Genomic DNA, 25,837 nt, shown 5'->3' with positions numbered 1-25,837 from the left:
TAGTTTTTTAGATACACTAACTTCTACATCCTTGGTATCTTTACATTGTTAAGTTAGCTTATCAAATTCAGGACCTTTCCTTTATCACAAAACATGAATAAGGATAAGGAACAAGTGAGAATTTGCACTGAAGCTGAGTGCTGGTGGCTCACACCTGTAATCCCAGCTACTCAGGAGGCCGAGAGCTGACGATGATGATTCAAAGCCAGACTGGGCAGGAAAAATCCATGACTTATCTCCAATAAAACTACCAGGTGCTGGGAATATGGCCTAGTGGTAGAGTGCTTGCCTCCCATACATGAAGCCTGTGTTTGATTCCTCAGCACCACATACATAAAAATAGCCACAAGTGGTACTGTGGCTCAAGTAGTAGAGTGCTAGCCTTGAGCAAAAAGAAGCCAGGAGCAGTGCTCAGGCCGAGTTCAAGCCTCAGGACTGGCAAACAAACCAAAATCCAAGTGCAACTGTGGCTCAAATGGTGATAAAAGCTGAGGTACAACACCCAGGCCCTGAGTTCAAGCCCTAAGACCAAAACGTACACAAAAAATCTAAGCCTTTGTTAAACCCTAATACTTCAGAATCACCCAGATGTTATTAATGTACGCATGCCTTAATTTGATTCGGTTAGGGCTTACCTCAGACTCATGAATCCACAAAACGAATCACATGATTTTGATGATTTGCAATTATATTTGAGATTATGAAATTTAGGCTAGCTAGCGTTCTGGATAATCTCAATCCAGGTTAACACTTTCAGTTTAGGAAAAATCTGTTAAAAGCTAATCAATAGGTGCAGTACCCTGAATTTCATTATGCTCTGACCACTCGTGTATTATCTGATATCCCGAGTCCCAACTGCTTAGTCCCAAAACATTGATTTTTGCACTTGTTCAAAGTATTGCACTAACTTGCTTCCTTACCAATGAAGTATTCTTCGAATAGTATTCTTGCAATGTACAAACTCATAGGTATTTCAGTCTTCACCAAATTAAGGCTAAGAACCAGATATGTCTTTCACTACTAAGAATGGCATTCAACATGAAATGAATGTTTCTCAAGACAAGCCTATAAAAAACAGGATTGTTGCTGTAAAGGATACTTGTATCTACCCTTACGATTAAATCTATAAATCTTAATCCCAACCCCAAACTAAATAATCTGTAGCTGTTACTCTCCCTTATACAACTACACATTTCTACAAGGAACCAGCTTCGTCTATCCAAGTTCCATATAATGCTGAATAAGGTGTAAAAACTTACACAAATACAGAATTCCTAACCAAAGGGGAATGTGGCTTAGTGGTAGAATGCTTGACTCGCATGCATGAAGCCCTGGGTTTGATTCTTCAGTACCACATACACAGAAAAAGCTCGAAATGGCACTGTGGCTCAAGCGGTAGTTGCCAGCCTTGAGCACAAACGCTCAGGGACAGTGCCCAGGGCCTGAGTTCAAGCCCTAGGCCCCAACTTTTGAGTTTTCATTCCAAACATAGGGAGAAAAATTTTTTTTCTTGTAAATTCTCATCAATCTGGTATGACTTATCTTGTGTACAAATGCCTCTTCCATCTGCTTTTTTCCCCAATTAAGTTTTCTTCAGGTTTATTAGCCTGTGATCTTACACACACTAATCACTTGAGGAACCAATTTTTTTTTTTTTTTGCCAGTCCTGGGCTTGAACTCAGGGCCTGAGCACTGTTCCTGGCCTTTTTGCTCAAGGCTAGCACTCTGCCACTTGAGCCACTTCTGGCTTTTTTCTATGTGGTGCTGAGGAATTGAACCCAGGGCTTTATGTATACCAAGGCAAGCACTCTTGCCACTAGGCCACATTCCTAGCTCAGGAACTAATTCTTGTATCCTCAGGACTTTTGCTGCATTAGACACATGTCCTAAATAAGTAATTTCTGATATAAAGCTAAGAAAAATATAGAAGCTATAAGGGAATGAAAACTGCCAAAATGCAGAAGCTCAAAAATGTATAGGAGGACAACACATTGTTTTATTTCAGTCAAATCACAACACTTTCTTTTCCAGCCACTGCAAAGTGTATCTACAATTTTCTATTACAGATCCACTTTATAGTTTCCTGTGACATTACAGCAAGCCTTTTACTTTTCTTTAAAACAAAACAGTCCCAATTCTACCTCAAAAGTAAAACTCCATTCCAGTAAATGGTAAATACATGAAATTACAGTAACCAGACACTTAAAAGGACAGCCAAGAAATGTTCCAACAGTTTATTAGAAAGAATGTAGACATTTAAAAAAATCCCCACTGTCATGAACATAAATTGAGGTTTTTCAGCCCAGTTTATAAGCTGAATCAAAAAAAGAAATTAAAAAAAAAAAACCCAATAGTGTATTAACGTTTTCTTACTCATTTGCCATACTGACAGTGCAAATACAATCTGGTCTAAAATGTACATACTCTCAAGCAACAATGTACAGCTTTCTTTGTCCTCCATGCTAAGAGATGTAAAAGGTTAAGGGCCAAACAATACCAAATGTATAGGCTTCAAAAACCATCTAATTTAGGGCATTCACTAGTTTTAACTAAGATACATCTGGAACAATGAAAGTGATCATTTATTACAGTAATGTTAAGTATTTTTTGAAATATAAACTTCAGTGGAACAATCCTCAAATACACACCAGAGGAACAGGTTTTTATCAGTTTATGGTCAGCCAATTTGTGTCAGTCACTTTTGAATCCATGTTCTAGGAATTTAAAATTTAGTTATCTTTCCCTAAGTTGAGAGCTTCCTACATTGTCAGTAACTAAGTTATGAGTAAAGGAGACTTAGGTGAAAAAAAAAAATTTTTTTTTTTTAAATCACAACTGCTGTGGTCAATTGCCTAGGACCTCAACAGCTTCATGAAATCTGGGAAATGTTCATGCACAAGGATATATTGCCTTAGCTGACTTAAAGTTGCCCCATACAATGGTACATTATCAACCCTTAGTGAAGCCTTTTTTAAAAAAAAACAAACAGGTTGAAAAATGGGTTAAAGAGGCAAATACAGCATCTGCCTTTAGAGCTATCAACTCAGGAATTTTCAATTATGAAATCTTGCAGAGAAATATTCTTTCTCAAAATCCAGGTGATGATAATACTCCTTATTCCAGATCCGGCATTTCTGAAAAGATTTTAAAAACAATATAAATGAAAAAGGAATACAAGGAAAATAGAAGAGAATCTATCAATTTTAAAGTTTTATAGGGAAAATATTTCTTGATAAATTCCTTATTAGGTCAATCATTTACATTTATGCTTTGTGTCATGTATCCTAACATCAAAAACTAAAATATTCTTCCCAAAATTTTGAGAATGACATCTCTACGTTTTAAGTTCTCTGTGATGTAAGACATGAAAGCATAAACATATTTTAAACAAAGGCACTTACTTTCATCATCACTGTCTTGTGAATCCTGTAGAGAGGAAATAAAAGTTACCCAACTGAACAAACATACCTTTCCTAAAAGATTAAGAGAGTCAAGTAGATCCTAATCATAGAATTATGATGCCTGTTTATTATAGTAACTGAACACAATCTACACCCCACAGCACTGAGGATTAAGTTCACAACTAGCCGATGAGCCTAGCACTATACCAACTCCCCAATACAAAACATGCTTTTAAATATATTGTAGTCTTAAAAAAGTCAACTTCTTTAAAAAAAAAAAAAGGGGGGGGGGTGGGAATGTGGCTTAGTGGCAAGAGTGCTTGCCTCATATACATGAAGCCCTAGGTTCGACTCCGTAACACCACATATATAGAAAATGGCCAAAAGTGGCGCTGTGGCTCAAGTGGCAGAATGCTAGCCTTGAGCAAAAGGAAGCCAGGGACAGTGCTCAGACCCTAAATTCAAGGCCCAGGACAAGCAAAAAAAAAAAAAAAAAAAAAAAAAAAAAGTCAACTGCGTTAACCCCTAGACTGCTCCCTCCCCCCCCCCCCCAAGAGGGGTGCTGCAGTACCAGGACTTTGTTCATAGCCCAAGCTCTACCATTTGGGGCACAGTTCCAGCCCAGCCATTTTGATTGCATCTTTCTCATTATCAATGTAAACAGACAGAAGAATATAGACTTACATCATCTGCTCCATCCACTTCTGGTAAATCTACATCCTCATCACCACCCATGTTGTTCATCATCTATTTGAAGGATAAAAATTAATTTTAAAGATGGATGTTAAACCAAGCCCTACTTATTAAGGGGCACATTCCAAAATAAATTATAAAAATAACACCCCCATTTCCTGTATAGGGAATGAGAACTGTTACTCTTTTTCTCCCTAATTTAATCCTGTTATACTAAAAAGTCTTGCCAAAACTTCAAAAAAACCAATTCTGTATAGTGGTTACTTCTGAAGAGGAAGGAAACCAATGGGAATCATTTGTAATCCTAAAGCGACAATTGTGGAAAATTTTCTTACATATAATTGCTTTATAAAAAGCACTAGTTTCTAATGTGTACTGTCTAGAGATATATAGGTAACCAAAGAGTAAATAACTTACCAGATGGGGAAGGACTCACCTGTCCAATTAAAGCTTTCCAGTAATATTTAAATTTTAGAGCTGATGCCCTTGGCTCATACCTGTATCCTAGCTACTCAGGAGGCTAAGATACAATGGCATTACCAAGCCAGCCTGGGCAGGAAACTGTGACTCTCATCTTCAATTAACCAAAACGAAAAGCTGAAAGTGGAGCTGTGGCTCAGATGCTAGAGTGTCAGCATTGAACAAAAAAGCTAAGGGACAGTGCCCTGGCCCTGAGTTCAAGCTGAAATACTGGCTTTTTTTTTTTTTAAGGGGAGGAGGGGCTATATATATACAATAAAAAAATTAAAAGAAAGCTATCTGGTGAGCTGGTGCCTCGTGCCTTTAACACTAGCTACTCAGGAGACAGATCTAAAAATCAAGGCTCAAAGCGGGTGTGAACAGGAAAGTCCTTAATACTCTTATCTCCAATTATCTACCAAAAAAGCCAGAAATGGTACCATGGCTCTTCTAAGTGGTAGAACTCTAGCCTTGAGCACAAAAACTCAAGACAATGCCCAGGCCCAGAGTTCAAGCCCCAAGCCCTGCACAAAATAAATAAAGGTGTGTGTGTGTGTGTGTGTCACAAACTTCTCCCACCTGGGTTGGCTTTGAACCATGATTCTCAGATCTCAGTCTCCCAAGTACTAGGAAGTACAGATGCGAGCCACTGGCTAGTTAAGAAATAAGTGCTGCTATGGGGGTATTGGTGGCTCACACCTATAATCTTAGCCATCCAGGAGGCTGAGATCTGAGGATCACAGTTTAAAGCTAGCCCAGGTGGGAAGTCTGTGATACTCTTATCTCCAAATTAACCACCAAAAAGCCAGAAATGGCCTGTAATAGCAAGTGGTAGAACATTAGTCTTGAGGTAAAAAAAAAAAAAACTCAGGGGGGCTGGGAATATGGCCTAATGGCAAGAGTGTTTGCCTCGTATACTTGAAGCCCCGGGTCCGATTCCTCAGCATCACATATATAGAAAATGGCCAGAAGTGGCACTGTGGCTCAAGAGGTAGAGTGCTAGCTAGCCTTGAGCAAAAAGAAGCCAGGGACAGTGCTCAGGCCCTGAGTCTAATAAGGCCCAGGACTGGCAAAAAAAACAAACAAAACAAAACAAAACAAAAAAAACTCAGGGACAGCACCCAGGCTCTGAATCCAAATGCCAGGATGGGCACCCCCCCCCCGCAAAAAAAAAACCCAAAACAAACATAAAAAAACCTCATATGTAATATGGACCATAGAAAGAAACATGAAAATAATGAATGATTCCACTTATGAGGGTCCTAAAACGTTTTTAAACATAGAGAAGAATAGGAGCCATGAGCTAGCTGAGGGAAATAGAAAATAGAAAGTTGAGCCAGGTGTTGGTGGCTTATGTCTGTAATCCTAGCTACTCAGAGGCTGAGATCTGAGTTTGAAGTCAGCCTGGGGCCATGAAACTCCAATTAACCAACAAAAAAAGCCAGAAGTGAAACTGTGAATCAAGTGGTAGATCACTATCCTTGAGAAAAAAAGTTCAAGATAGCTTTCAGACCAGAGTTCAAGCACCAGTATTGGCACCTCAACCCGTCCAAAGAGGGAGTTACCTATGAAACATGAGTGTGTGAACTTACCATGATTGTTATTTAAAGGTTTATATTTGTCCTATACAGCTCGAAAATGTAAAGCCAACTACATCTATGCTGCAAATAATGTCTTGGTGATGGATTGACAGTTTTCCCTAGCTACTCAGAAAACCGAGATTTCAAAACCAACCAGTGCAAGAAAGTCCGTAAGACTCTTATCTCCAAGTAACCAGTATGAGAGCTGGAAGTGGAGCTGTGTCAAGTGGTAGACCACTATCCTGAAGCAAAAAAAAAAATCTCGGGCTGGGGATATAGCCTAGTGGCAAGAGTGCCTGCCTCGGATACACGAGGCCCTAGGTTCGATTCCCCAGCACCACATATGCAGAAAACGGCCAGAAGCGGCGCTGTGGCTCAAGTGGCAGAGTGCTAGCCTTGAGCGGAAGAAGCCAGGGACAGTGCTCAGGCCCTGAGTCCAAGGCCCAGGACTGGCCAAAAAAAAAAAAAAAAAAAAATCTCAGGGTCAGCACCTAGGCTGAGTTGAAATCCTTAGAACCGGCCCACACATGCGTGTACACATGTGTATACGACGCACGAAATACTTTCTTTTTGCCAGTCCTGGGGCTTGAACTCAGGGCCTGGGAGCACTGTCCCTGGCTTCTTTTTGCTCAAGGCCAGCATTCTACCTCTTGTGCCACAGCACCACTTCTAGCCTTTTCTATACATGTGGTGCTGAGGAATCAAACCCCGGGCATCGTGTAAAGGAGGCCAGCACTCTACTGCTAGGCCATATTCCCAGCCCAAGGGAATGGTTTTGAGAAGGAAGTGCCTATCTAAATACACGTAAAATGAATGTACACAAGGTAACATGTAGAGGTTGGCTTTATAAGAACTTACCTCAGAGAAACGATCAAAATTAGACATGTCTTCATCTGAATCATCTTCCCAATCTTTCCAATTATTGAAATCCACACTGAGCCAATTAAGCTGCATATCAATACACACAAACCTGTTAATTTGTACCTTAAAACATTTTATGGACTATAGGCTCATACCCATTAAATATTGTTTCATGAAACTTATTGTAGTTGCCAACCTTTTTCAGTGGTAGAAGCTATTCCCATGTGATAGCCAAGTAAATGTGTGAACCAGGATATATACTTTTTTTCAGCCTATTGTTTTGTCCTATATCCCTCCTTGCTCCTCCTCTTTTTCTTTTGCAATAGGATCTAATCTGACCCAGTCTAGAATTCCTAGTCTGGATTCTCCTGCCTCTCTACCTTCTGGTTTGTAAATGCCAACTACACTCTTTTTGTGTTGTGCTGGAGACTGAATCAATCTATCACTAAGGTACATCCTTAGCTCCCAAATCTGACCACAACTGATGGACACAAGTTGAAAGAATTATAGAATGAGCCTCTTAATGGATAGGAATGTTTTCATAAACTTTACTTCTTTTTTTTTTTTTTGGCCAGTCCTGGGGCTTGGACTCAGGGCCTGAGCACTGTCCCTGGCTTCTTGCTCAAGGCTAGCACTCTGCCACTTGAGCCACAGCGCCACTTCTGGCCATTTTCTGTATATGTGGTGCTGGGGAATTGAACCCAGGGCCTCATGTATATGAGGCAAGCACTCTTGCCACTAGGCCATATCCCCAGCCCCCGTTTTCATAAACTTTAAAAAAAAAATAATTTTTAAAAATTAAGAAACCTACCTTTGCCCTTTCTTTTGTTAACCTAGGCCACGACTGGCCCGATTCTCCTTTTCGTAAACAACATAAAATTGATCTGTCTGTTCTTTTATGCTTGGAATCCTAAAACAAATAAGCACCATTTAAACTTTCAGGAAAACTACCGGATGTAAATATAAATAGCCTATTCATTTTTACTTCTCCTTTTCTATTTGTGGTGCACATTTTCAAATCCAAAGCCTTTAAAAATTTAGTAAGATAAGCAAATATTCTATAACCTGATATACATTCAGCCTTTTTTTTTCCTCTGGTGTGTGTACACGTGCCCACATGCTCCTATTGGGCTAGCGTCTTTGCCTTCTTCATTTGTCTGCCTGGAATGGCTTCAAACCTTGTTCCTCAGATTTCAGCCTTGTAAGTGAACCTCCAGCACCTGACTCTTGCCATTGTTTCAGAGTCTCACTATATGACTCCAAACACAAATATTCTTGCCATAGCCTCCTAAGTGCTGAGAATATACAGGTTTGTGTACTCTCTTACCTATTTTTTTTTTTTTTTTTTGGCCAGTCCTAGGGCTTGAACTCAGGGCCTGAGCAATGTCCCTGGCTTCCTTTTTTGCTCAAGGCTAGCACTCTGCCACTTGAGCCACAGCACCACTTTCGGCCATTTTCTATATATGTGGTGCCGGGGAACTGAACCCAGGGCCTCATGTATACGAGGCAAGCACTCTTGCCACTAGGCCATATCCCCAGCCCCCTAGTTCTTATTTTCTTTGGTATTAATCCTAGGACTTGAACTCAGGACCTGGCCACCGTCCCTGAGCTTTTTCTTCCCCCCTCAAGGGACTACCACTTGAGTCACAGTATCATTTCATGCTTTTTTTTAAAAAAGTAATTTATTAGAGTCTCAGGGACTCTCAGTATCCTCAAATCTCAGTTCCCTGAGTAGCTAGGATTATAGGGGTAAGCCATTAGTGCACCACGGCAACTCTTATTTTTCTTTTCTTGCCAGTCCTAGGGCTTAAACTCAAGAGCATGAGCATTGTTTGTCCCTGGCTTCTTTTTTTTTTTTTTTTTTGCTCAAGGTGAACACTCTACCTCTTGAGCCACAGTGCCACTTCTGGCCTTATCTATATATGTGGTGCTGAGGAATCGAACCCAGGGCTTCATGTATAAGAGGCAAGTACTCTACCACTAGGCAATATTCCCAGCCCCCAGCTCTCTTATTTCTTTACTAACATTCCTCCAGATTCAAAAGCCCTTGACTACTAAAAAATTTTAGACTACACAACTGCAAACCCCACAAAAGATCCTAGTTAAACCTAGTGCTTTTATCTTGCCTGTTTAAGGTGAACTGAATTTTTTTTTTTAATAACGTAATATGGTACTAGTACAGAAAGACTTTTAGGTAAGACAGGGGTCTTAAGACTATTGCCAAGGGGGCTGGGAATATGGCCTAGTGGCAAGAGAGCCTGCCTCGTATACATGAAGCCCTGGGTTCGATTCTCCAGCACCACATATCTAGAAAACGGCCACAAGTGGCACTGTGGCTCAAGCGGCAGAGTGCTAGCCTTGAGCAAAAAGAAGCCAGGGACAGTGCTCGGGCCCTGAGTCCAAGCCCCAGGACTGACCAAAAAAAAAAAAAGACTACTGCCGAGTTCAAACAGTAACAGAAAGAACCTAAAAGTAGTGAAGGAATATGAGATATAAATATTCCTAGTAAACTATTATGATAAACATTAGTCCTTATTGCTACTGCTTATTGATATACATTTCCTCATAATTTAAATCAGAAATGAGGCACTGTGACTACTTACGTTTGGATCAATACAGTGAAAAAGATCGATTTCATTTAAATGTTTAAAATTGTCACTTCCTCCAAGACAACTGTATGAAAAATGAAAAAGTACAGATAATTTCAGGAAAAACAACAACATTCAGTTGCCTGAAATCCCAATGATGTAAAAACAGTAATTTACCTGAAAGTAAGTTTGGATTTTTCAAAGTTTACATTAACATCTTTACTGTCTTCAACACAAAATTCAATGAAGACATAGTCCCTTCGATCGTACCATTTCGCAGAAGCAGGCTGCCTACAAAGGGAGAAAAACCAGAAAGTCGAGTTGTAGTTCATTAACTGATTATTTACATACCTCCATGTTTGGCACATAGTAATGTGTTTCTCTACTCCATGGCAACATTATAAAGCAGTTTACAAAACAAAAACTTCATTTTTCCTCAATAGCTACATTCCAACTTAAAAAGCTCTAAAAAGTTTAGAAAAACATCAATTTCCTAAGGTTTTTATGAAAAGTGTTTTGGAATGTCTAAAAATAATCAAAAGCAAATACACTCAAGTACAGTTGATTAACAGACAACGAAGACCATATGCAAAAGCATTTCCTTTAGGCGAATTAAGTAATGTTTAGTCCTGGCTACTTTGGGGCTTGATGCAAGAGTACCATGATTTTCTAAGTTTTTTCTGGTGCTGGTATTGGGGCTTGAACTCGGGGCTGGAGCACTATCCCTGAGCTTTGTTGCTCAAGGACAACAGCAGCACTCTGCTACTTGAGCCACAGCTCCACTTCCAGCTTTCTGGTCATTATTTGGAGATAAATGTCTCATGAACTTTCCTGCTTCAAACTGAGATCCTCAGATCTTAGCCTCCTAAGTAGCTAAGTATGCATTACAGAGATGAGCCACCAGTGTCTAGCTAGAGTTCAGATTTCAAATGCCTCTTAAATAGCATCCTAATCAAAGAACCACATCTTGTACATTAGTATGTTATCATTATCTAGCAAATAATTGCAGAAATAGACCACATATCTTTAAGCTCATTTTTCGCCCAAACCTTTCCTTTTGGGGGGAGGGGGAAATCCTGGGGCTTGAAGTCAGGGGTAGGGCTTGGGTGCTGTATGTCCATGAGCTTTTATGCTCCAGGCTAGCATTATACCACTTGAACCACACAGAGCCACTTCTGGTTTTCTGGTAGTTAACTGAAGATAAGAGTCTCACGCATTTTGCTTGGACTGGCTTTGAACCACTAACCTCAGAGGCTCAGCCTCCCGAATGGCTATGATTACAGACATGAGCCACCAGCACCTAGCTATCCCTGAGCTTTTTTTGCTAGTACTCTAATACTTGAGCCACAGCTCCACTTCTGGTTTGTTGGTGGTTATTTGGAGATAAAGAGTACTTTTCCTGCCTAGGCTGGCTTTGAAGTGTAATCTTCGGATCTGTCTCCTGAGTAGGATATCACAGGTGTGAGCAAATGGTGCCTTGCTAACATATTATGCTTTATTGTACTTTTACTCATTTTGCTCTCAGATATGTTATTTACAAACTGAAGATTTCTACTAACCCTGTGCAAAATCAGCATCATGTTCCCAACAGACAAATGCAAGGCCCTGCTTTTGAACTGCAGTACTGCAACACACGTGCAAATAAAAGACATGGATAGGGTGGTTAATATCCCTTGGTAGTAGTGTTGGCCTATGATATATACAAGGTTCTAACTTTGAGCTCAACACTATATAAATCCAAATGACCTAAAAAATAACCTTTCCTTTTTGACAGTCGTGGGCTTGAACTTTGGGCCTGGGCACTGTCCTTGAGCTCTTCAGCTCAAGGCTAGCACTCTACCACTTGAGCCACAGCACCACTTCTGGTTTTCTGGTGGTTAATTGGGGGATAAGAGTCTCAGGCCTTTCCTGCCCAGGCTAGCTTTGAATGGCGATCCTTAGATCTCATCTCAGCCTCCTGAGTAACCAGGATTACAGGCGTGAGCCACTGGCGCCCAGCAAGAATAAAAATATTGACAAAAGATATTCTTTTGCAAAATTTATTCTCTGAAGCACTTTATTCTAAGAAATTATGTTTAAAAATCTATTCCAAGGCTGGGAATATGGCCTAGTGGTAAAACGCTCGCCTCGTGTACATGAAGCCCTAGGTTCCATTCCTCAGCACCACATATGTAGAAAAGACCAGAAGTGGCGCTGTGGCTTAAGTTGGCAGAGTGATAGCCTTGAGCAGAAAGAAGCCAGGGACAGTGCTCAGGACTTAAATTCAAGCTCCATGACTGGCAAAAAAAAAAAAAAAAAAAAAAAAAAAGAATATCTACCTATCTCTCTATTCCATTCGATTTAAATAACAGAAGCTGGTTCACTTCTGTAATCCTAGCTGTTTAGAGGCTGAGATCTGAGAATCAAGGCCATCTCAAGCAGGAAACTCACTGATTAATATCTCCAATCTACCAGCAGAATGGCATAATTGAAGCCATGACTAGGTGGTAGAGTGCCAGCCCTGAGTGAAAAAGCTAAGGGACAGTACCCAGGTCCTGAGTTCAAGCCCCCCCATGGCAACCCATGTCCACCCGCACCCATACCCACAGCCTGATGTGATGTTTCTTGTAGCTGTAATCTTAGCACTAAGGAAGCTGATGTCAGGCTGGATTGCATATAGCAAAAAACAGTAACTCAAAAAAGACACAGGACACAAAGACTATAGTAACTGCAGCCAACAAGATCCGGCTATAAAAGCCCAATGATCATTTACTCTGAAATTTCAAATTTTCTTTCTGTGGTAAACAGAATTTGTTGCTACAAGTATCTGGAAAATAAATTCTATCCAGGCATTAAAGTCTTTGGAGCTATGGCTCAAGTAGTAGAGCAGTAGGCCTTGAGCTTTTACAAAAGCTCAGGGGCAGTGCCCAGGCCCTGAGTTTAAGCCCAGGACTTGCACATAAAACAATAAACAAACAAATAAATCCAAATATTTTGCTGGTTCTCAAGCTTACCTAGAATCCTAACACTCAGGAAGCTGAAATTCTAAGGATTAAAAGCCAGGCTGGGTTGAAAAGTCAATGAGACTATCATCTCCAATTAACTTGCAGAAAACTAGAAAAGGGGGAATGGCTCAAGTTATAGCCTGGAGGGTGGTGGGAGCTAAATAAGAGCTCCAGGCTTGGAGTTTAAGCTCCATTTCTGGTGTACGTGCGTGCGCACACGCACCCAACTCCACTTTCATAAATCTTTATGGGACTGCAAACATGGTAACATAAGCATAAGATAGAAAAATATTAATCTATGTGTGTGTGCGCGTGTTATCTGCATGCACATTTAAGTGCACCAGTCCTGGGTCTTGAACTCAGAGCCTGGACACTATCCCTGAACTTTTTTGCTCAAGGCAAGCACTCTACCTTTTGAGCTACAGTTCTATTTCCCGCCTTTTTGGAGATGAGTCTCAGGTACTTTCCTGCCTGGGCTGGCTTCCTTCCCCAATCCTCCTCAACAGTTATATAGGATTATAAGCCTGAGCCACTGGTACCTGGCTTTAATCTACTTTTATGAAACCAATGGTCTCATGTAGAAATAAAATCAGAAACTGACTGAAAAGTGCCTATCTTTAGATTAAAACATAGAGGGAAGCAGGCTCAGGTAGCTCAGGCCTGTAATCCTAGCTACTCAGGAGGCTGAGATCTGAGGACTGCAGTTCAAAACCAGTCTGAGGAGGAGTCTATGAGACCCTAATCTTTAATAATCTATTTAGAGAAAGCCAAATGTAGCACTGTGGCTCAAGCAGTTGAGCACTAAAGAGGCTCAAGAGACAGTGCCCATGTCTTGAGTTTAAACTCCAGGACTGGCAAAAACTAAAAAGAGGGGTTGAAAGGCAGTTAAAGGAGAGTTTATAGTGTTGACCCAATTAAGAGGGTCAGTCTGACCAAAGAGCACTAAAATAAAAGACTCAGAAACAAGGCAAAGGGTTTGGGAATGCGGCTCAGCAGTAGAGTGCTTGCCTAGCATGCATGAAGCCCTGGGTTTATTCCTCAGTACCACATAAACAAAAAAGGCCAGAAGTGGCAGAGTGCTAGCCTTGAGCAAAAAGAAGCCCGGGCAGTGCTCACACCCTGAGTCCACACCCCAGGACTGGCAAAACAAACAAACAAAAACAAAGCTAGGACCAGCAGTAAAGTCTGTGAGACTCTTTCATTTGTTTTGGTTTTGTTGCCAGTCCTGGGGCATGGATTCAGGGCCTGGGCACAGTCTCCCTGGCTTCTTTTTGCTCAAGGCTAACACTCTACCTCTTGAGCCACAGCGCCACTTCAAGCTTTTTTCTATATATGTGGCACTGAGGAACTGAACCCAGGGCTTCATGTATAGGCGGTGAGCACTTTACCACTAGGCCATATTCCCAGCTCTGAGACTTATCTCCACTTAACCACCAGAAAACTGGAAGTGGTGCTGTAGCTCAAGTGGTAGAGGGCTAGCCTGCTGCTAAAGAGCTCAAGGACAGTGCCTAAGCCCCATGACCACCAACAACCAAAAAGACAAAGGTAATTTGTCCCCAAATATAGCAAAATCAGAAACTGAGCTCATAGCACTCTAAGGTCCTTTTATCTTTTCTTTGTTGCAGAACTGGGGACCAAACCCAGGGTCTCAAGCATTCTACCACTTGAGCTATGCTACACCAGTAATCCTAGCTACTCAGGAGACTGAGATCAGGAAGATCATGTTGAACTTTGGTCAGCTCAGGCATAAAAGTCTTTGCAACTCCATTTCCAGTTGCTGGTAGTTCAAAACCGCAGTAGTTCCAAAATAAAGCAAAAAGTCCTTTTATGAATTTACTATTTTGAGACTATAATATACCTGAACATTTTCAGTGTGTGCAAGTACTGGGCTTAAATTTGGGGTCTTGGCTTTTTTCACACTAAATTCGAGATAAAGAGTCTCACAAACTTTTCTAGGGCTGTCTTGGATGGGTGATTCTCAAATCTCAAGTCTCCTCAGTAGCGAGGTTTATTATAGGTGTGAGCCACCAGTCGCAGAGTAAATAAGGTAGATTTTTTTACTTTTGGGTGGCCATGCTAACACCACAAGTTAATTACTTGACCTCAATTTTTTTTTTTTTTTTTGCCAGTTCTGGGCCTTGGACTCAGGGCCTGAGCACTGTCCTTGGCTTCTTTTTGCTCAAGGCTAGCACTCTGCCACTTGAGCCACAGCACCACTTTTGGCCGTTTTCTGTATTTGTGGTGCTGGGGAACTGAACCCAGGGCTTCATGTATACAAGGCAAACACTCTTGCCACTAGGCCATATTCCCAGGCCCCTTAAATAATTCTTATGGCTAATTTCTATAAGCATTTATAATAAGAGCCCAACTTACCATAGCCTAGATGCACCAATCTTTTATATAATCACAAAATACATTTTCTTTTGTTTGGCCAGTCCTGCGGTTTGAACTCAGGGCCTAGACACTGTCCCTGAGCTTTTTTTGCTCAAGGCTGGTACCCTTAGAACCACTTGAGCACAGTGCCACTTCGGCCTTTTCTGTTTTATGTGGTATTGAGGAATCAAACCCAGGGCTTCAGGAGCGCTAGGCAAGCTCTCTACCACACTCCCATATTCCCAGCCCACCTTGAAATTTTTTAGTTTATTTTTAGACAGGGTCTTCCTATGTAGCCCAGGCTGTTCTTGAACTCAACATTCTATTCCCATGATCTCCTGAATGCTAGACTAGGTATGTGCCACCACACCCAGACTCCAAAGTATCATTAAATATCAGAATATATGCTGGGTGCTGGTTGGTAACTCCTAGCTACTTTAGAGGCTGAGATCTGAAGGTTACAGTTTGAAGTTAGGGCAGAAAAAAAAAACCTTGAGACTCTATCTTCAATTAACCTGCAAAAAGCCAGAAGTGAAAAAAAGCTAAGAGCCCAAGGCCCTGAATATAAGCCCCAGGATAACACACACACTTGCATGCAGTATGCATGTGAGCCCAAGCTGGCCTTGAACTCTCAAACCTCATGCCTCCGGTTCCTTAGGGCTGGCTATGTGTGTTGGTTAGGTATAGCCAACACACCTAGGCAGAACTACTTTTTTTTTTTTTTTTTTTTTTTTTTGCCATTCCTGGGGCTTGAACTCATGGCCTGAGCACTGTCCCTGGCCTATTTTTGACCAAGGTTAGCCCTCTACCACTTGAGCCACAGTGCCACTTCCAGCTTTTTCTGCATATGTGGTGCTGAGGAATCCAACTCAGGGCTTCATGCATGCTAAGCAAGCACTCTACCACTAGGATCTAGGCCATATTACTCGCCCCAGAACTGACTTTTTTTTTTGTGGCCAGTCCTGGGCCTTGACCTCAGGGCCTGAGCAGTCCCTGGCTTTTTTCTGCTACTCTGACACTTGAGCCACAGCGCCACTTCTGGCTTTTTCTATATATGTGGTGCTGGGGAATCGAACCCAGGGCTTCATGTAACCCAGGGCTTCATGTACACGAGGCAAGCACTCTTGCCACTAGGCCATATTCCCAGCCCCAGAACTACTGACTTTTCATAACTAAAACTGTCAACTAGGTTACAATTTGTAAAGGGAATAAAGAAAATTGGTACATTTGTTTCCATTTGTGGAAGCTATCAAAGGCTCTACCTATAAAAGTATCTGAAAGCATTCTCATTCTTTGCTCAGAGAAACCCCAAGATCTTTTTAATATTTCAGATATTTGTGCATCAGTTGTAGTACTAAGTATTTTCTGGAAAGGCAATCTGAACAAACAGACTAGCATCACACTTCCTAAGGTAATGTTACGATAAGCCTTAGAGCACTTAAAATCTGAGGGTGAGCTGGGCGTCCCTGACTTACCCTGTAATCCTAGCTATTCAGGACAATGAGATCTGAGGATCCTGGTGTGAAGCCAGACCTGGCAGGAAAGTCCAAAAGACTCTTCCCACTTCAATTAACCACCAAGAAGCTGGAAGTGGAGCTGTAGTTCAAGTGGTAGTATTAGCCTTGAGCAAAAAAAGTTCAGGGTACCCAGGCCCGAGTTCAAGATCCAAGACACAAAAAAAAAAATGACCAACTGTACCAGGAACCTAAGCCAGGAAAAAATACACAAGTAACCCACAAACACCACCACAATAATAACAGCAGCTGGGTACCAGTGGCTATCCTGTAAATCCTACCTATTCAGGAAGTTGAGACCTGAGAATTTGTGATTTGAAGCTAGCTTGAGTAGTAAAGTCCATGAGACTTGTTACCTCCAATAAACTACCAAAAAAGTTGGAAGTGGATCTGTGGCTCCAAGCTAGCCTTGAGCACACAAGCTCAGGGACAGACAGCATCCTGACTCCAGAACAGCACCAAGTCCCAGGACTGGTGAGAGAGCCAAATGAGGTAGAAATTTCCAATCTGATTTCCAGGTTTGTTTGGTCTTGTTTTTGTTGCCAGTCCTGGGGCTTGAACACAGGGCCTGAGCACTAACCCTGGCTTCCTTTTGCTCAAGGCTAGCACTCTGCCACTTGAGCCACAGCGCCACTTCTGGCTGTCTTCTATGTATGTGGTGCTGGGGAATTTAACCCAGGGCTTCATGTATACCAGTCAAGCACTCTTGCCACTAGGCCATGTTCGCAGCTGATTTCCAGGTTTGAAAAGCTATATACTACCCAAAGTTATACACATCACACTAGTAGCTATGGTTGTAAATTCTTATCTTTTCCATTTATATGTACTAATTTTTAAAAAGTAGCCATATCCGCTTAAAGATAAAAAACATTTCAGGGTTAAAAGTATTTTAAGGGCTGGGGATATGGCCTAGTGGCAAGAGTGCTCGCCTCGTATACATGAGGCCCTGGGTTCAATTCCCCAGCACCACATATACAGAAAATGGCCAGGGGCTGGGGATATGGCCTAGTGGCGAGAGCTTGCCTCGTATACATGAGGCCCTGGGTTCGATTCCCCAGCACCACATATACAGAAAACGGCCAGAAGTGGCGCTGTGGCTCAAGTGGCAGAGTGCTAGCCTTGAGCAAAAAGGAAGCCAGGGACAGTGCTCAGACCCTGAGTCCAAGGCCCAGGACTGGCCAAAAAAAAAAAAAAAAGAAAAAAAAGAAAATCACCAGAAGTAGCACTGTGGTTCAAGTGGCAGAGTGCTAGCCTTGAGCAAAGAGAAGCCAGGGACAGTGCTCAGGCCCTGAGTCCAAGCCCCAGGACTGGCCAAAAAAAAAAAAAAAAGTATTTTAACTCATTAAATGCAACTGCTTACTATTCCTTTTGGCCTAGCACCACCACCACCAACAACAAAAAAATACTCCCGTGGGAGCTGATGGCTAATGCCTGTAATCAATCCTAGCTACTCAGGAGACTGAGATCTGAGGATGGAGGTTGGAAGCCAGCTGGGGCAGGAAAGGCAGTGAGACTCTTATCTCCAACCTGAAAACCAAAAGAGCTGTGGCTCAAGGTGGTAGATAGAGATAGCCTTGAGCAAAAGAAGCTCAGGGACAATTTCCAGGCCTTGAGTTCAAGCCCCAGGACTTGGGAGGGTGGACGTGGAGTGAAATCCATTAAAGGCCCTATTTTCTCTCTAAACCACAATGCTTTGTTTTTGTTGAAGCGGGGCTTGAACTCTAGGCCTGGTCCTGTCCCTGAGCTAAGCTCAAGGCTAGGGCTCTACCACTTTGAGCCACTGTGTCTTCTGGTGGCTATTTGGAGATGAACCTTGCAGACTTTCATGCTTGGACTGGCTTTGAACTGTGATCCTCAGATCTCAGCCTCCAGAGCAGCTAGATTACATACATGATACACTGTCTCATATTTTCTTATAGTAGTTTCATAATTTCAAAAGTGTTTTTTTACAATGGTTTGAACTCGAGTCTTGTACTCACTCAGCTTGCTTGGGTGGCTGACACTCATACCACATGAGCCATGTCACCAACCCTACTTTTTTGTTGGTTATTTTGGAGAGTCTCACAAAATTTTCTGCTAGGGCTGGCTTTGAACAGTGATCGTCCAGATCTCAGCCTCCTGAGTAGCTAGGATTACAGGCATGAACCATGGGCACCCAGCTTCAAATTGAACCTGCTTTCAGTTGATTTTTGAATATGAGAGAGGGTCTAGTTCCTTTCAGGTGAACATGGATTTATTTCTGGGTCTGCATTATTATTATTCATTGGCCTTGTGTCTTTTTGTGTCTTTGTGCTGTTCTTGGGGCTTGAATTCAGAGCCTCAGTTTGAACCATGATCTTAGATCTTGGCCTCCTGAGTAGCTATGATTATAAGCCTGAGTGACCAAAGCCTACCTAGCTTCAAACTTAATTTAGTGGCTGGCACTCAAAATTTTTGTCATTGCAGTTTTTAGTTAAAGTCTAACTGAAGAAGGAAAAAAACACATTTACCAGGTTACAGTATAATGAAGGAATCAACACTGAACAAAGATCATCATCAAGTAGTTCTTCCTGACTCACAAAAGGATCTATTCCCCACACACACACCTCCAGGGGCTGGGTACTGTCTCTGAGCCTCTTTGTACTTAAGGCTAGGCTCTACCATTTGAACCAAAAGGTCATTTCCTGTTGAGTGGTTAACTGGAGGAAAGAGTCTCTTGGGGACTTTACTGCCCAGGTTGGTGTTGAACCTCAATGCTCAGATCTCAGCCTCCTGGGTAACTAGGATTACAGGTGTGAGCCACTGGCACCCTGCTTAGTACCTTTTTCTGATGTTGTTGGTCATGGGGCTTGAACTCTGGGCCTGAGTGCTGTCCCCCAGCTCTGCAGCCCTGCAGCCCCATGACCAGCACCCCACCAAACCCATCTTTCAAGGAGATGTAAAATCATGGGCTTTGATTAAAAAAAAAAAAAGGTTAAAAAAAAAAACTACCCAGAAGCCCGATGTTGGTGACTCAAGCTTGTAATCCTAGCTGCTCAGGAGGCAGAGATCTGAGGATCCCCATTCAAAGGCAGCCTGGGCAAGAAAAGTTCCCTAAGGTTCTTATCTCCAATTAGCCACTAAAGAGCCAGACATGAACTGTGGCCCAAGCAATAGAGTGCTAGCCTTGAGAAAAAAAAAAAAAAAAAGCTAAGGAACTGGGGCTGGGAATATGGCTTAGCACCAGAGTGCTTGCCTTGCATGCATGAAGCCCTGGGTTCCATTCCACAGCACCACATAGAAAAAGCTGCAAGTAGCGCTGTGGCTCAAGTGATAGGGTCCTAGCCCTGAGCAAAAGGAAGCCAGGGACTGTGCTTAGGCCCTGAGTTCAATCCCCAGGACTGGTGCAAAAAAAAAAAAAAAAAAAAAAAGCTAAGGAATGGCTCTTAAGCCCTTTGTTCAAGCCTCAGACCAACACAAAAAACAAAGCTACTGGGGGTGTATGTGTGTGAACCCAACTAGACAAAGTGTTTATAAGCTTGATAAGAAACTTAAATTTGGGGCTGGGGATATGGCCTAGTGGCAAGAGTGCTTGTCTCATTTACATGAGGCCCTGGGTTCAATTCCCCAGCACCACATATACAGAAAACGGCCAGAAGTGGTGCTGTGGCTCAAGTGGCAGAGTGCTAGCCTTGAGCAAAAAGAAGCCAGGGACAGTGCTCAGGCCCTGAGTCCAAGGCCCAGGACTGGCCAAAAAATAAAAAAAGAATAAAAAAAAAAGAAACTTGAATTTACTGAATCTTTGGTTAAAAATTAAAGATTTCTTTCAACTCAAGTAACTTTATAGTCTCACTTAAACTGTTATGAGTTGGATAAAATGACCCGTTAAATTAAGACACTTTTGTACTAGTAGCATACAAAATGGCACATAATGAAGTTTTGTTGGGTTTTTTTTTTGGCCAGTCCTGGGGCTTGAACCCAGCACTCCACCACTTGAGACACAGCACCACTTGCAGCTTTTTTTCTGTGCATGTGGTACTGAGGAATCAAACCTAAGGCTTCATGCATGCTAGGCAAGCACTCTACTGCTAAGCCATATTCTCAGCCCATATAGAACATTTTTGAAATATTTACCTGGTCTCTTTGAAAGTTCTAACTTAGGTCACTTTTTACACAGATACACTGGCTTTAAGTTAGCCTCATAAAAGCTTGGCTTTTTCAGTCAAGGTTGGGGCCCAGCACTGGAGCCAAATCTCCACTTCTGGCATTTTTTGCTGGTTAACTGAAGATTGAGGGATTCGTTTGTTTAGGCTCATTTCAAAACCGGATCTTCAGATCTCAACTACCAAAGTCACTAGGATTACCAGGACTAGTCACCAGCTAATTTAGGCCAATTTAAACAAGGTATTTCATTCTCAAAAGACAAATGTCTATAGAAATCCTCTTATTAAGTCATGTTGCTAAATCTGACAATTCTTTTTTTTTTTTTGCCAGTCCTGGGCCTTGGACTCAGGGCCTGAGCACTGTCCCTGGCTTCTTTTTGCTCAAGGGTAGCACTCTGCCACTTGAGCCACAGCGCCACTTCTGGCCGTTTTCTGTATATGTGGTGCTGGGGAATTGAACCCAGGGCCTCATGTAAATGAGGCAAGCACTCTTGCCACTAGACCATATCCCCAGCCCATGACAATTCATTCTTAAAATTTCAAGGCATCGATATGAGGTCTTTTTAAGACTGGCATTCCTTGCCACACTGAATTTCCAAAAGAAATCTGTTTTCTACAAAAAAATTTTCTTCTAGGAGCTGGGAATATGGCCTAGTTTCAAGAGTGCTTGCCTCATATACATGAAGCCCTAGGTTCCATTCCTCAGCACCATATGTATAGAAAAGGCCAGAAGTGGCGCTGTGGCTCAAGTTGGCAGAGTGCTAACCTTGAGCAAAGAGAAGCCAGAAACAGTGAGCTCAAGCCCCAGGACTGGCAAAAAGCAAGTGAAACATTTTTCTTCTAGCCTGCAGATGTGGCTTAATAGTAGTTTGCCTAGCATGTGAGAAGCCCTGGGTTCAATTCCAAATACTTTTTATTTTTAAATAAATACAAAGTTAGGAGGGGCACTGGTGGCTCATGCCTGTAATCTTAGCTACTCAGGGGGACGAGATCTGAGGCTGGAACCAGCCCAGGCAGTTGAGTTTTGGAGATTGTTATCTACAATCAATCACAGAAAAAGCCAGAAGTGGCACAGTAGCTCCAGTGGTACTGTGCTAGCCTTGAGCAAAAGGAAATTAGGGACAGCTCTCAGGCCCAGCCCCCCAAAAAGATGAAAACAATAAAACACAAAGTCAGTCCCCAGTGGCACTGATCCTAGCTACACAGGAGGTTGAAATGTGAGAATCAGTTCGAAGACAGCCAGGGCAGGAAAAGTCCAGCTAACCACCCCAAAAAAGCCGGAAGTAGAGCTGTGGCTCAAGTGGTAGTATGCAAGAACCCTAGTTCAAGCCCCAGGACTGGCACACAAAATGAAACAAGGGCTGGAAACGTGGCTTAGTGGCAGAGTGCTTGCCCAGCATGCATGAATCCTGGGTTCCATTCCTCAGTACCACATAAACAGAAAAAGGCGGAAGTGGCACCATGGCACTAAGCCTTGAGCAGAGGCTCAGGGAAAGAGCCCAGACCGAGTTCAAGCCCCAGGGCTGGCCAAAAGTAAATACGTAAGACAAACTAAAAGCACACATTTTTTGGGGAGAGGGTATTGGGTTTTTTAATCAGCCTCTCACTTTGCACACAAGCTCTGCCACTTTACATTATCATTTGGGGACGTTCTTCCCACAACTCTTACACCTTACCTTCACAGTACTACATGTTTTCCTCAGTCATCAACTGCCTGTGGAGCAGGCTTATCCATTTAGATATTTACGTAAACCTTTTAAAATGTAATACTCTCTATAATAATTCTTTCAATGTTTCTCTATACCTAACCTTTTTGAGGCACTCGATAGCCCTCCCTATTCAAAACATAAAAATCTGTCCCCAGATCTAAAAAGCTTCTCCTGAGAAAAAAAAGTATTCTGGAAAAGGATGTGCTCTTTCTTTCTCTCCACACACAAAAAAATTCTTAATCCGTTCAAGTCGGTAAGAACTTTTAATCTAATAGAAGTTAGATGGTTCGTGACCAAATTTGAAGTCTTCAGATCGACAATGTAGTTTTAAAAAAATTACATAGCTATTTCATCCTCACCCTGAAAGAGAATGAAACATCACCTAAAGCCCATTGTGGAACCCAGAAAATGTCCACAAAGTATCTTTCCACTCGACACGTGCCGAACTACCAACTCAATGGTATCAACTCCTCGATGCCAGGCGAGCGGCGGTGTCTGAGCAACCTTCGTTCTTCCTCCCTTCCCCCCCCCCCCCACAAAAAAAAAGACTGGAGTTAGGAGGCGGCCTGCAAGGACCCACACTCAAGAAAGCGAGACCCAGGAGAGGAAGTGAAGTTGTGGCGACGGCGTGGCCTCCCTCGAGTTGCCTAGCAGTGGCGGCCGCTCAGGGCGGAGGGCCGCGTGGCGTCGCCTGTAACCCCAACCAATTCTTGGGGGTTTCCCAACACAGGTGCAGCCGGCTCCGGCGGCCCAAGAAACCCCGGGGCCCTCCACTAGGGTCCACGCCTCCCCGGCGCCGCATGGCCGAAAGCGCCCAGAGCTTAGGCCTAGGGTGAAGTTCCCGAGAGTTCCGACCAGCCCACACCGCCCGACAAGGGGAAAAGTGAGCTTTCTGGCACCGGGAAACCGGCGGAGAGATAGGAAAAGCAGACGTCTGGAGGAAAAATGTCGTCCACCCGCCAACGGTAACCGGAACTAGGATCCAGGACCCCCACCTCCCCCACCCCAGGACGACCGCCACCGCGGAGGAGCGAAAGCCCAAGGGCCGCACGAGGGGGAAGCTGCTCTCCGGGAGCCCCCGGCGCGGCCTCCACCTCACTCCCGGCGACCTTCCCGTAGAGGGATGTCGCACTCACATGGTGAACGGGGCAGGGGGACGGGCGAACGGGTGGGCGGGCCTCTCTAGCGGCGGCGGAGGAGTCGACTCCTCTCCGGTGGCGACTCCGGCGTTTTCTCTTCGGTCGCGGCCTCTTCTCGCTCCCCTCAGGCGAAGGCAGCGGCGGCGGTGGCGGCGGCGGGATCGACCTCGATTCCCAGAATGCACCGCGCTCGAGAGCGGCTCCTCAGTCGAAGAGGAGAGGAAAGTGTAGGAAAAGGGGCGCGAGGACGGAGAATGAACGTGCGTGCGTGCGAGCTAGGGGTGGTGAGGCCGGGCGGCGGCTGGTGACGCAGCAAAATGCCCGGGCCTTGCCGCCGCGCGTGCGCAGTCTTTGTTTTGGGGCTCCTGATCGGCTTTCTAGAGATCTCTACGGAAAGGGCGGGGCCTCCCGGCTCCTTCGCGATCCTTCCTGTGCCGGCCCCGCCCTTCGTCCATACTCCCAGCCCCCTCCGGGCCTGACTCTGTCCCGCCTCAGCTCCCGCGCTCCCCTCTCGCGTTAGGAAACCGTTGGTTCCCTAACCGCTCGCCCTCGACCCCTGCGCGCGATTCCCTCAGGAACGGCTGGGCTCGCTGTGGCAGGAAGCCCGCGGCGGAGGAGCGCCGGGTTTGGAGACTTCACCCCCGAAATGGGCCACGGGTCATTATTATATCATTATGTCTTTTTGGTTTTGGGTCTCAGCGCCCGTCCTGCGGCTTGGACACGGGGCCTGGGGGCCTGGGCTCCTGGGCCACGGCCCCCTGACCTTTGCTTGGTGCTAGGACTCCACCACTTGAGCCACAGCTCCACTTCCGGCTTTTTGGTGGTTCTTTGGAGATAAGAGTCTCTCGGGTTTTCCTGCCTAGGCTGGTCGCGAACCAGCTTGAGATCCTCAGATCTCAGCTTCCTGAGATGACAGACATGAGCCACCAGCTATCTCCCAGGTTGCCACTGGACCCGAGGAAACACTCCATCAAAAAGAAACCAAAAAAAGACCTGTGCTGGTGAAATTTGTGAAAAAGAGTTGAATTAATAAATCAAAATATTGCTTTTTTTTTTAATGTCAGAACCTGTGCAGGCCAGAAGCGGAAATGAGAAATCTTTAGCAGAAGAACTGTTTGCCTGTTTGAGTGGACATTTGTCCCTGCTTTGAGAAATGTGTGTGCCCGGAAGGATATTTGAAGGAGTGTCTAGCATAGAGGCATCCCCATGCACATCCATTTGAAGCAGGGAGGCTTTGTGCCTTGCTCTGGGTTAATCTTTAGTGGTTAGTAACAAGAATCCAGACCAGTTTGTCTCCTTTGTCTCTGACTCTCCTGCCCTCCTCCCTTCCCCCCTTTTTTCTTTTGTGCCAGCTTGAACTCAAGGACTCATCCTCCCCCCCCCCCTTGGCTTTTTTTTTTCCTGCTTCACTTCCTGCTTTGGTCAGATCTGAACCTCCTGAGTAGGAAGGAACTCCTGGCCCTAAGACCACCCTAAGGATGTCCCCAAATGCACTGCTAGTTAGAACACAAGAGGCTTAATAAAAGTGCCACAGATTATTTGCAAAAAGTAGGGACTTCATATTAAGCAACAAGGGCTGGGAATATGGCCTAGTGGCAAGAGTGCTTGCCTCATATACATGAAGCCCTGGGTTCGGTTCCCAAGCACCACATATATAGAAAACGGCCAGAAGTGGGGCTGTGGCTTAAGTGGTAGAGTGCTAGCCTTGAGCAAAGAGAAGTCAGGGACAGTGCTCAGGCCCTGACTCCAAGGCCCAGGATTGACAAAATAAATATAAATATTAAGCGACGAGGTTGAGCAAGACAGGGAATGACAGAACTTGGACTTGGGGCTTACACAAATTCCACTTAAAAGGTATACAAATCTTTGTTCTGTAATATGGAAGTCAGATCTGGCCAGCGCCATCATTAGCTGTTAAGGGGTGTCAGGTTGACTCCATCTCAGATTAGTTAAAGAGAGCAGAAGCCAACTCCATTAAGATCTCTCCCCCTCCCCCCACCCCCCACCCCCCACCCCGGGCTGGGAATATGGCCTAGTGGCAAGAGTGCTTGCCTCATATACATGAGGGCCCTGGGTTCGATTCCTCAGCACCACATATACAGAAAATGGCCAGAAGTGGCGTTGTGTCTCAAGTGGCAGAGTGCTAGCCTTGAGCAAAAAAGAAGCCAGGGACAGTGCTCAGGCCCTGAGTTCATGGCCTAGGACTGGCCAAAAAAAAAAAAAAAAAGATCTCCCCCTCCCTATCCAGGGAAGTTCCCCTTAGCTGTGAGAAGATTGTGTAAACTTCTTGACCACCTGAGTTGTGGAACATTGAAGGTTAAACCAGTGCCCTCCTATGAGTAGGCGTATCCACCTGCATCTTCTGAGCCCCACCAAATCCATGTGCCAAGTCTAACTAAAATGATAGGTTGTTTC

The 25,837-nt window shown here is 43.7% G+C and overlaps 1 protein-coding gene across 1 annotated transcript; it reads right to left on the bottom strand.

Annotated features, from left to right (window-relative positions):
* Positions 1–1,972: 1,972 nt before the first annotated feature.
* Positions 1,973–23,780, bottom strand: Ptges3 (prostaglandin E synthase 3). Its single transcript, XM_048361442.1, has 8 exons — positions 23,420–23,780; positions 9,760–9,873; positions 9,598–9,667; positions 7,806–7,904; positions 6,992–7,081; positions 4,086–4,148; positions 3,402–3,426; positions 1,973–3,134 (listed from the first exon to the last, which is right to left on the bottom strand). Coding segments are annotated over exons 1-8 (483 nt in total). The 5' UTR covers positions 23,422–23,780; the 3' UTR covers positions 1,973–3,114.
* Positions 23,781–25,837: the final 2,057 nt, after the last annotated feature.

The sequence above is a fragment of the Perognathus longimembris genome, chromosome 1 (assembly GCF_023159225.1).
Source record: "Perognathus longimembris pacificus isolate PPM17 chromosome 1, ASM2315922v1, whole genome shotgun sequence".
Taxonomy (NCBI): domain Eukaryota; kingdom Metazoa; phylum Chordata; class Mammalia; order Rodentia; family Heteromyidae; genus Perognathus; species Perognathus longimembris.
This window is presented reverse-complemented; position numbering and strand designations above follow the sequence as displayed.

Bases quoted from the DNA above. Each gene is read 5' to 3' on its own strand.
- Ptges3 (XM_048361442.1), bottom strand. The intron at 9,668-9,759 runs GTAAATTACTGT...TTTTTCATACAG, and splicing joins AAATCCAAACTTACTTTCAG to TTGTCTTGGAGGAAGTGACA. The intron at 7,905-9,597 runs GTAAGTAGTCAC...TATTTGTTTTAG, and splicing joins TTCACTGTATTGATCCAAAC to GATTCCAAGCATAAAAGAAC.